At 39.5% G+C, this 12,566-nt stretch overlaps 1 protein-coding gene across 2 annotated transcripts in view; it reads left to right on the top strand.

The window, feature by feature from the left end:
• ITGBL1 (integrin subunit beta like 1) overlaps window positions 1-12,566 on the top strand; it is a 201,917-nt gene that overhangs the window by 169,871 nt on the left and 19,480 nt on the right. For both annotated transcript variants that reach the window (XM_067536829.1, XM_067536828.1), the window contains exon 8: window positions 11,465-11,581. In XM_067536829.1, coding sequence (XP_067392930.1) covers window positions 11,465-11,581 — 117 coding nt within the window. The remainder of the gene's footprint in view (window positions 1-11,464; window positions 11,582-12,566) is intronic.

Here is a 12,566-nt window from a genome sequence, read left to right as displayed (position 1 = left end):
AAATCTTGTTGAGGTGAAAGTTAGTCAATAAGGTATATACACAGTGTGACATCATTCGTTGCCATGGATTCTGAACTCAGCAGTCTGTTATCTGCGACTAATTTTGATGGTTGCTATGCAGTCAAATCAATGCATATTATTGTTTCACCATTATATAGCTTTTTAATCTTGGCTAATACTTCAAAGAGCAAACTGTTTAAACCTTTTAATAGAAATCCTTGTATTACAACCCTAAAAAATCTTTAAAATCTACTGTCTAATGAACAACAAGCTTCAGCAGGAAGTGAACAAGGTTAACATATTGGTGATTAAACTTCCACAAAGCAGTTGACATTTTCTAGTAAATTAATCTGCAAATTAAATATCTCTGTGGAATTAGTGCTGTGACTTATTACATGGCAGTGCATGTGAGGAAGCAGTCAGTCCACTGGGTGATGAGGTAATCAAATGAATTAAACCGGAGGGTGATTCAAGAGCAATCACAGTTTCTGCGGCAGTGTCCTTGTGTGTCATATATCTTATTCTTGTTTTAAACATCTAGTCACTTTCCTTCTATTGTGCCTTTTTGTTATGTTTGCTCCTTTTCTTGAAAATATTTTTACGGAAGCCTATGTTAAATATCAAACGTTTGGAATGACTGAAAAGGAAATGAGACTTATTTTTCTTGATAGTTGTCAGGGTGAAGCCAAAGCACTTTATGTCAAGTCCTTTAAATCAAATATAATATTTCATTTTTCATATTTCTACAGAACAGACATTTATTTTAGTGGACTGCAGTGTGCCCTTTACTTGATTTATTGGTATTACCTCATTGTGGTTTTTCTTGTTACTTTCTGTTGTTGAAAGCATCCTGGGGGAAATACTGATAGAAAGGAGAAGCTTAGCAAGAGATGGAGGAGGTAACCTAGCTGGATGTCACGGGTGGCAGGGTGGTAGTGGAGAAACAGAAAGTACCCATTTGAGGAGACATTCCTGGATAAGAGAAGGACTTCCCTGACAGAAAAGGCAACTTGTTGTGGAGGAGAGAAAGAGAAGGAAGGTTTAATGGAAAAAATTCCACTCTGTTACACCCTTGAAATTTGCCCTGGTGTCTGTCCTCCCTTTTTTCTGCTTCTCAACCCACTCTCCTAATACCTCCCTTCTTTCTGTCTCCACAGCTGCTTTCTCTGTACAGCGCCTTCTGTCACCCTCTTTTTCTTCACAGATGTCTCCTTTGTGGGGTGGCTTCTACTAACACCTTCTCTCTTTCTTAGCTAAAGTAATTGTTCCAGTGATGGTAATTGGCCCCATAACTATAGTTATCGTGTTTGCAAGGGTATGTCCCAGAGCACCATCTGTAGAAGGGTTTAACTAGGGGGGAAAAAATGTATGATTAAAAATCTGGTTTTTTCTAAGAACTATAGCTTGATTAGTCCTTCAGTGTAGCTCAGTAGAAATTCGCTCTACTTGCTATGTAACAACACAATTACAGCCTTCAAAAAGTGTCGCCTCAAAGCCCTGCTACTGAGAGTAGACAGATGGAGGAGGCGTGCAGTCTTGATGGTGATAGCAGATGTCAACAAGTTAACAATCTGAAAAGCAAAGTAACAGCACAGCAGTGGTTCTTCCCCAAATGTTTTTGAAAAAAAAGGGAAAGATAAAAATCAGCACCACTCATCAGCTAGAGCTGCAAAAGACTATCTGATGCTGAATCTGTTGAGTAGCATTGAGTGGCTTTGTTGAGAGAAGAAAAAGTTTTACTTCACTATTGGTCTGTCACAAAGGAAAAGAATTTACCTCCAAGATCATATGTCAACTGTGCAATTCAGCTTCCAGCCACAGTCCCTATATAAGCTATAGCAGAGTGCTAGTCTCAAGCCACTACTATTAAGGTTGCATAACACTTTCTACTATAACTCCAAATTTTTACTATCTAGGGGTCTTGTTCACAAGTGATGGTAAGTGGTAGCATGAGATTGACCTGTGGATTAGTGTGGCGGTGGCAGTGATGTGGGCATCGTACAAATCCGCGGTGGTAAAGTGGGAGCTGAGTTTTCAGACGAAGCACTTGGTTTACAGGTTGGTCTACGTCCCCATCCTCACCTGTGGTCATGAACTTTGGGTAATAACCGAACGGACAAGATTGCAGGTACAATGGTGGAAATGAGGTTTCTCCACAGGGTGGCTGGGCTGACTCTCTGAGGTAGGGGGAGAGGCTTGGCTATTCGGGAGAGACTTGGAGTAGAGCCGCGAATCCTCTGGACTGAGAGGAGTCATCTGAGGTGGTTTGGGCACTAGATGAGGATGCCCCTTGGTAGACTTCCTTTGGAACTATACCAGACATGTCCCACTGGGAGGAGGCCCCAAAACTGACCCAGGACAAGTTGGAGGGATTATATCTCCTGGCTGGCCTGGGAATGCCTGGGAATCCCCTAGGAGGATCTGAATCTGTTGTGGAAGAAAGCAAGTCTGGTCCTCTCTACTCTCCATGCTGCCACCATGACCCTAACCAGGAAAAGAAGAAAAAGAGAAGATTTTCACTAGCTTAACTTTTTGAAACTCTCACCAGTTAGGCTCAAACATTCCTTGTTAGGTCTCTTACCAACAGTGCTTGTTTTTAATTCTGAGTAAAAGTGTTAGACATTTTTTGAGAGATGGAGATTTAAAAAAAAAATCAAACATATCTATTCTTCTCATTATGAAATGAAGCAGATCAGAAAAAAGCAACAAAAATTCTGTTTGAAAAAAAATCAGTCAGAGCAGCTGAGGTTTAAAAGTTTAAGTTTAGCAAGGAAAATAGTCCTTGTTGCACTGAGTCGTGCATGGCTGTGTTTCACAGGACTGTGGTTTTGGAATGACTGACTCACACAGGTCTGAAAATCAGGCGCTGAACATGTACAGTAGGTATTTTTAGTAACATTATAAAGCGAGTACTCAAGGAAGGATGTGCTGCCTAGATATATGTGCGTGGCTAGTTAGCTTCTCAGGGCAGGTCTACACTTAAAACACTTCGGAGCCACAGCTGCCCCAGTGCAGCTGCCCTGCTGTAGCGCTTCAGTGAAGATGTTACTATGCGAATGGGAGAGCATCTCCTGTTGGTGTAGTTAATCCATCTTCGTAAGAGGCAGCAGCTATGTTGATGGGAGAAGCCCTCCCATTGACAGCGCTGTCTACACCGGAGGTTGGGTCGGTCTAACTGTGTCACTCAAGGGGGTGGATTTTTCAGTGGACTAGCTGAAGCAACGGTTCCTGTGGGCCTTCTGAAGTGCAGCATGACAAGGATTCCACAGCACTTCAGAAGATTCATGGGAACACTTGACTCCTTCCTAGTTCAGCTTACAAGCTGTACCGTGGCTAAGGCAAGGATGAGGGGCAAGCTGTAAGTGCGCAGGTCCTTAGCAAAGGCTTCTGCATATCTTTTTGAAATGAGCGGAGACTGCAAAGTAAGGGGTCCAGCTGACCGTTTAAAGCACATCAAGGAGATCTCACTTGAGCAGAACTACAAGTTATACAGAAATCTTTCCTGAACCCCCACTTCTGGCCTTCAAACACCCCCCCCCCCACTCCACTGGGTTCTGGAACCCAACAAGGGAGTGGGAGGGGGTCTCAGAGCTTAGACTCCAGCCTGAGCAGGATGTCTACACTGCTATTTTTAGCACCACAGCCCAAGCCCTGTGAACCCAAGTCACTGGATCCGGGGTCTGAGACCTAGTGCTGTGGGTTTTCCTTTATAGTCTGGACATACCCGGAGAGATGCTCTCATAAACGTGGATATTTTTCTGAATATATTCTTTAACCGCACTATTTATCATTGTCATCACAGCCGATCGAGTACTTCTCTTATCAGTCTCTGGCTAGATCTTTAAGATGGTTAGCCTGGACATCAATTTCTGTCCATTACTGGCGATCTTTGACACCCCTGTGATCACCAGCTGCGTAGTGGCATTCCTTGGTACGCACACTTCAGGATTTGTTGGTGTTCCATTCTAATAATGTGTCTATACCATGAAAGTTGCCGACCCTGAAACAGTGCGTGTGGAGGTGGTTGCTGGGTTTGACTTTGTGCAATAGAAATAACATACATTCCGGTTGCCATTGAAAGCTTTTCTGGGATGACAAGATAAAATGGTTATAGTTGGTAAAAAAAAAAAAAAAAAAGTTTTGTACTCTTGAAGTGCAAAGCCGAAGGAATGAGTGATGTATTAAAAATCTGTAGCCAAAAAGTTACTCAGAATTGTGTGGAATCTGGAAAGACTGCTTTAGATTTATTAAACCAATTTTCATTTCATCTGATGTCTCCATGATCCAAACAAGCTCTTATCAGGAGCATTTATGTCCCTAGCTGTGCACTTCAGCTTGGGTATTCTTGAGGCAGAACGTTTTTTTATGAGTTATTTTCAGACATCTTTTCATTTTTCTGATTGATTTCAAATACAAGTAACTTTGTAATCAAAATCATAGCATGTAGCATACCCTACTACTCCTGGGGTCTTTGTTAGAGGAGCTGCATCCACTGGACTGTATGAGAGGGCGTTTCTCTCTTCTATCCCAAGGGCATCTTGCTGAAATGTGCTGACTCAATTTACTTGCTTATTGGAACGCTACATTGATATGTCGCCTTTGAGTATTGCTTGGCTCAGGAGGGTTCTCAAATGACTTCCCTAGTTAGGGAGGGAAAGAAATTCCCAGGTGTTGAAAGAGAATAGGAAAACTCAGAAAAGAAGAGGGTGCACAGAGAGATTAGTTAATGGCTAGTAGAAAGGAAGTTTTATGAATTCTTTACTTTTTTTTAAAGTCTTTGTCTTCTAAATGTAATATTCATTTTAACTAAGCAAAGAGACATATTCCACAGTTGGACAATTTTGAAAAAAAAGCAAAAAAAAACCAAACCCTGCCTGTGATTTTTTTATATCTGGTCCCCAGACTCTGACTCATAAGATAATTTGGCCCTCCACACAGAATGAGTTTGATACCCCTAGTCTATTTGTTAGGTATCCCTTTATTTCTTTTTTTCATAACATAATCTTCACTTTCTCTTTATTATGATAAAACTTTAATGCAGGATTTAAAGCTCACATCTTTACTTCCTATTTTGCACACTCATTTAAGAGGAGCTGGATAAAGAGTTTGGTGTTTCCGAGTGTGATCAGTGAATGAATTTTAAAATGGAAGACAATCTTCTCTCCACCACCTCTTAAAAAATTAACCAAGCCAATTGTGCATTGCTGTACATGTGAGGGAATTCTTCCTGACCCTTGTAGATATCAGTTTGAGCCCTGAAGCATCTAATGTTTCCAGGGGAAAGGTGATTGCTATAGGCAACAGGAAGGCATTTCTTCCCATGGGAAGCAATTCATTGTTGATTTCATTTTCCTCTCAGGCCACTTAGAGCATGTGCCACTGCCAGTCAGGATACCAGGCCAGTTATGTGGTCTCAGATAAGCATATGTTCCCATCATTGCAGCATTGATCAGGAGCACATTAGCATAGATATCAGTGACAGTCTGATGTGTTGTGATGAATGCTGTGTCTCTCATTCACACTTGAGGAACATTCAAGCATTCTGTAGGAACTCCAAGCCAGATTTGGAGATCTGAGGTTCTTTACTGCAGGAGGGATTGTTCACACCCAAGACTTGTATCACATTTTTCACACAGCAGTTGAACTCCCCACACTGAGCAGCTGGCATGGCTTGTGTGATCTGTCTTTCCTTACACAAAGTGCAACTCTGTCTCTCAAGCTACAGGGTGAAAGTCCCTTTAGTGTCACAAATCTTCAGGCCCAGCAAAGCATTTGAAATGAACTGAACTCTGCTGAAGCAAGTTCAAGAAGCATTTGCAAAATGGGAAAATATTCCTTTCTCCAACATGACAAGAGAGAGTACAGCTGGCATTGTTTACAAGTTGCTGGCAGAAAGCTACCTCCCTGTTGTCCAGAATCTGCATAAAGAATTAAGTTCCAGTTTTTCATATCTCAGATGAGACGAAGCTAGACATTAAAGAGCCTTTTTGCTCAGTGTGGGAAAATGTTGCTATGTTCTATGCAGCCTGAAAGGATAGAATTGAAAAGCAGGAGTCAGTGAACAAATTTAGCATGTTTTGCACTTTTTTCCCCCAGAAGTTCAACAGCTGACCTTGTTATCTTTCACAAAGAAGAATGACAGTTCACATCCATATTGTGATTTTTGCTGAATAAGTAAAAGCACCAGGGCAAGATTTCTACCTAGTACGTGGAAGAATGGTAGAAGGGAGTTGTAACTTCTACCTGGACCTAAAGGTTGGTTGTGATCTCCCAGGCAAAGGGGATAGGCAAGACTTCTTTTCCTTTGTTTGTAAGTGTAACCTACACAGAGAGGTGGTAAGCTGTTACTTACTGGTTCTGTGCTACAAAACTCCTTTATCTTACTTACAGCATTTGCACAGACTGTGAATTCATACCCTCCTTGCAAGATTCTAGTTGGATTTTCTATAGGAATTCTCTAAATACTAAAATGGAAATTATATGGGATTCACTTTTTTTCTTCTTAGGAATCCAGTACCAGGCTTTACCATAAGGCAGTTACATGCACCCACAATTAGCAGTTTCAAATTTCTCTTTAACGAATAACATTCCAAAGATAAACCGATACAGCAGATGCAATGTTCCCTAGCTAGAGTAACATCACTAACTAGAGATTTGTTGTCTTCCTTTAAAATTAAGAATATAACATTCTAACAGCTCAGCTTACTGGTTCATGAAAATAGCCAATTTTAAATGAATATTAGAAAATATTCCTTTAAAGCAAATAATGAAATTATAAACATGGGTGTTTGCAATTAGAAATTTGATTCTAAGGGTTATGCTCATCCAGCCAGGAAACATAAACAATAACGTGCTCAGATCAAAACTAACAATTAAAGCTTGAATTTTGAATATTGAATATTCATAATCTTTTTTGTACAATATAGGGACCAAAACTTAATTTCTATGAATATCTATTAAATAATTGCAGAGAAAGGGCAAACAAAAAGAGACCTTTCCCGCCCATAAATTCATTTGGGATGAACTATTAACTTGGCTTTAAATATTAATATATACTATTTTCTATACTTAGAGTTTTGCTATTTCAAAACAAACAAACTGTTTTTCTGTGAAAAAGGAGAGTGTAATTGTTCTATTTTACAGTCCTCTGGGTTCTATTTATATTTGCAGACAGATTCTGAGCAATTTACTGAGAACTCTAGAGTTTTCCTTGCCAAATGGGAGGAGATAGACTTCTAGGAGGTGTGGCCTCATTTCACTGCAACGCTCCGAAAGCATACAATGATTTTTTTTCTCTTTTCTATTCACCAAATTCTGAAGTAGTTCTACCCTTCTGCAGATTAAACCACCATGCGCTCAACAGGAGTACATCAGCAATGTTGTGAACTCCAAATGTTCAAAAATCATGTCAGAATCACCCCCACCCCCCAAGATCATTAGCTTTAAAAAACCCATGAAGGTACTCCCCCCATTACTTTGCTTGCAAGATTTCAGGGCAGACTCACATCACTTTCAAGCTTTTCTCTAAAACCACAAGAGCTAGAAATTCACTGGAAGCAAGGGCTTTAAGGAAACCACCAGTTAGCACAACAACAGCTTTAACGTCATGAAAGTGGGCAAAACAGCAGTGTAAAAGCTGATACGGAACCTCAGGACTTGTCTATGTGGAAGTAATTTTTACCCCTGCTGAGACCAAGTACAAGGGGCTAGATTGAGACAGACTTTATCATGCAGATCTGTTCCAGGAGGGAGTGTGCAATGAACCTACCCACTGGCACAGCTTTCAGAAAGGCCTGTCACAACTGCACTTCACTCCTGGGGTGAACAGTGCCACAGCCGTGGCAAGGAGGTAGGGCCATGGTCCCACTCACACACTAGCTGGTTAAGCGAGCTGGTCATACCAAGAGGCAGAAGGCAGCTTTATCTTAAAGGCACGAACCCTCTTCAAGGGACCATCTCCTATTTTGCACCATCCTTTAGGTACTTTTCCTCCCCATGGCATGCTATTGTTCTATCACAAGCTTGGCTTGGACCAAAAGTTAATGTTGTGATTTGGACTCAAAAGCTTTACATAAAACCAAATTAATCAATTTGTTCCTTGTTCTTGTTTAAAATGCCTGAATTCAGACTAAAATGCATAGAGAAAATGTGTACTGCTATGGAAAGGGAAAGGAGATATTTCTGAAGGAAGAAAAGTTTCTTTTATTTACTGTTCAGTTTTAAATGGGTTACTATATGTTCTGAACGTTTCTGGAGTTTTTACAGGCAATAAAAAAGCAAAACTATGTTTTCCTACAAATGTATGTAGTTCTAGCACACTGCTTTTTAAATTGTAATTGCCTATATGAAAGGAAGGTTCAATCACTCTCTGTAGACAGCTTAAAAATTGCTTCAAATTCATGATGCTAATGGTCACAACAAATTCCACGAGGGTCAAAATTTAATACTACACTAGGCACTACTCACTGTAGTTATGCTTTTTACAAGATCTGGATAATAGGAAATGAAAAAATGTCATGGTAAATGGTGAGTAAAATTAAAAGGGATGAATCTTGAAGTCCTTATTCAGTTTGACTGCAATGGGAATTTGCTTGAGTGAGAAAAGCAGGATTTTATAGAAATAGCATAAAGAATGATCAACTGTCAGTGCTTGGAAAGATTAGGCTCCTAGGCAGGTAAATATACCTGTGTAATTATCCTGGTATGCTTGGGTTTGGACTCTTGTCCCTCACAAATGGATATTGGGTCTGTTAGGCAGCTACGGTACAACTCATCTTCCAAAAACATTGGCTTCCCCTGTGTAACGAGGCAAGGAAAGCCACTTGCTATTAAATGTCTGGAGTGAAGGTGTTTATCTTCAGTCTCACAAGCTGTATCGCTTGCTTACTTGGGTGAAAAGGTGAAAACTATTAGTCTTCAAGTGTTTAATTGTTTCTGTATGCCCTGGAATTCTGAAGAGAATTTAGGGTGCATTTGGCAGTAGCTTTTCCTCTATAATCAGGTTGCTATGGTAAACCTATTATTCTAGTGACAGAAAGGGTATGTAAGTAAAGTGCTGATCTCTTTTTTTGGTTTCATGGATGTGAGCCTCTAATTGCTCTCAAACGCTTGAGTTTCTACTGCTTGTATGGCTATCATAATAAGAAGTAAGTGAATAAGGTCATGGAGAGTGTGCCTGCTGTTATTTCAGTGCAGATGCATTTGATAAAATAATGCCATGGCTGGAAATTTTCTCGCTCTGGGTTCTGAAAATGCTCTCTGCTGATTTTTCCTGGGAGGCATCTTTTATGTGATGAGCTGCAATTTAGTCCTACAGTATGCCGGTAATCCTCCTTTCTTTTGTCTCCCTGTCTCTGTCTCTCTTAGGAATTGGCTTTCTTGTGGGTTATTTATTTGTTTATTTATAATGTGAAATTTGCTTGCGGGTACTTGAGTACACCCCAGCTGCACAGGTGAAGAAAGCATTCAAAGCCTCAGCTCCACTGAGTATTCTGGTTCTTGAGATGTATATTAAAAGTTTAAGTCAAGTCACTGCTATAGCAACACAGTGCCATCTCTAAGTTCACTTTTATGTTCCCTAATTTAGTCGAAAAAGTAAAAAGGAGTTAAGTTATATGGCACAAGATTCAGGAACTATTTGTAAAAGAGGAAAAAAAAGTCATAGAATCAGAGAAGATTAGGGTTGGAAGGGACCTCACGAGGTCATCTAGTCCAACCCCCTGCTCAAAGCAGGACTAACCTCAGCTAAATCATCCCAACCAGGGCTTTGTCAAGCTGCACCTTAAAAACCTCAAAGGATGGAGATTCCACCACCTCCCTAGGTAAAATGCATGAGGTAATTTGTGTAAGACTCTTATTTGTCATAATAATTTTTTTTAAATGTGCCTTTTTAAGGTATTTCATAATCACAGAAATACATATTTGATACAACTCTTAACTTTTAGGAGTTCAAAATAGTTTTTGGTAAAATTACCCAAAGGTACTTTTGATATATCTACACAGCATTTTGGAGCCAGCAGGTGTGAAGCCTCAGGGTAGCAGGTGTCATGCTAGTGCTCTAAAAACAGCTGTATAGACGGAGCTTGGAAGTTATAGCTTGTGCTGGAGTTCGGGCTCTGAAGCCCAGGGATGGGGGTGGACGTTGAGCATGAGCTGCAACTTCAAAGTGCTGTCTATACAGCTATTTTGAGAGCATTGCAATAGTCCTGCTAGTCCAAGCCTGTCAACCCAAGCTGGGATACTCACTTGCACTGGCGCCAAAATGCTATGCAGACATACCCTAGTGACTTAGGAGGTTATATCCCTATTTCAAAAATGATTTTTCCAGGAGACTTAGTCTAAGTGCCTAAGGCACTTTTGAAAATAGGACTAGTTTTGATCCAGACTAGAGTATTTTCTGGTTAAATTCTAGATGTTTTCCACCTCCTAATGATTTTCACCATTAGCACACTTTTCCTGATATTCAATGTACATTCTCAACTGCATCTCATTATTCCTACTTACATCCATTTGTAGCACCCTATAGTATTACTTTATTCAAAATACACATTAGGAGAATATCAAGGTTGCAAAGTCAAGCACTCAAAAATTAGGAAATGCCAGGATTAGGATTGTCCTTGCAATTACGTTTAATGAGTTTGTTTTAAAGAGGAAAAAATTGGTCAAGTTGAGATTTCCAAATCAAATCTATTAGGAGATCCTATTCATTACGATAGTCTTTTATTACATGGTCACATGTTATATTTCCAGGGGCCCCTGCCTCAATCAGTGCTCATGAAGTTACTGGGGAGAGCATCTGTTGGAGCTTGGCTGGCTCCATTATCCCATCCAACTTTATGGAGTCCCAATGTGGAGAGGTTTTCTGAGGCAGGAAGACTAGTGCAGAGGTTGCATATCACCTTGCTGTGTCCTTCAAACCCGGATCCACAGGCATAGTCTCATCTCCGTTTAAGAAAGAGGACTGGTCATAGGAGCATTAATTCTTTACCTTTCTATTGTTTGGCATTTGTACCAAAGTGTTAGAAGAGTTATGCTTCTCCTATCCTGTACTAGAATGCTTTCCTGGACCACTCTGTACATTATTTTTCTAAATTATTTCATTTTAATCACCTCCACATCTGGTGTTTGTATCATACATACCAAATGTTTTCAATCAGTTTGGAGAGTTAATTACATAAGCGACACATACCATAGTTCAGCTATGCAAAGGTAGGGGCTATAACTTGATTAAATTCCCATTAACACTGACAAGAGTCAGACAGTAAAGAAAATGACTGCCATTTCCAGCAGCAACATGACATTATTTTGCTTTCAATAGTTTTTCTTTTTAAAACATGTTTACACTTCAGCTCACAGAGACTGACTCGTGCTTTATGTCTTTATAGGAGCAGAACATTTTTTCCCCAGTCTTTATCCGTTATATTTTGATAATGCTGTAACCCTAACAACTTGTTTTTTCTTACAGGGAAATGTGAATGTGGCCAGTGTACTTGTTTCCCTCCAGGAGATAAGAGAGTTTATGGTAAAACCTGTGAATGTGATGATCGACAGTGTGCAGATATGGATGGCACTGTCTGTGGAGGTATGTATTAATTTCAATAAGCAATAATTCAGTATGGATTTGTGGCTTTACCTATTTCCCTTGATTTTGTTACATAAGAGCATTGAAGGAAACTAACCTCAGTAATAGATTGTGGTACATCTATATCTTAAAAAAAGAAACAACAGTCCCACCCAAGCCTCTGAACTGAATATTTTAATTAATATATCAAAATATCCATATCTTTAACAGTGAGGCAGAGTATGTGTGCGCAGTAACATTTTACACTGTACTGCAGTTTTTATATTAATCTATCTAAATTTATATCATCTAATATCATCAAAATTATATCATCAAAATTATATCATCTAAATTTATATCATCTAATATCATCAAAATTATATCATCTAATATCATCAAAATTAATATCATCTAAATTTATCAGAACATTGTACAGATATTTAAAAAAAAACTATGGAAGAAATCATCTTGTTTTCACTGTTTGTCTTTACTATTGAAGATTTACCAATGGTACCACATTTTACTTTTAAAAATAAAAGTTAGCAATGCACCGCAACGCGTTAAATGGTTTTAACTTTTGATATTCAATGACAGTTGTGTTTAGTATGTTTCTTAAAAACTGTATGGTACACCTACTGCAATACCACCATGTTCTGTGACCCCACCAGCTCTCACAAACTGAATATAATTAGACTGGGTTGATATTAGGATCAGGGACCTGAAGAAATTGGGGCTGATGATTCAGGAGGCAGTGTGCTCTTCTCTCAGTATTGATCCAATGCCCCAGCAGAGTGTTAAGAGCGATTTTGTTGATGAAGATATCTTTTAAATCGGACATGAAAAACAATGGCTCTCCTGATCACTTGTGGTCATTAATAAATAAATTAAAGATCCAATAGCATTCTTCATAAGAGTGGAAGTGTTAAATAGAGTTGCTGTCCAGTACATTTCACCACCCGCCTGCATCACTTTCTCTGCATAAGCTGAACTCTTCATAACAGCCCTT

The sequence above is a fragment of the Emydura macquarii genome, unplaced genomic scaffold (assembly GCF_026122565.2).
Source record: "Emydura macquarii macquarii isolate MOO-44397 ecotype Brisbane River unplaced genomic scaffold, CSIRO-AGI_Emac_v2 contig_3671, whole genome shotgun sequence".
NCBI lineage: Eukaryota > Metazoa > Chordata > Testudines > Chelidae > Emydura > Emydura macquarii.
This window is presented reverse-complemented; position numbering and strand designations above follow the sequence as displayed.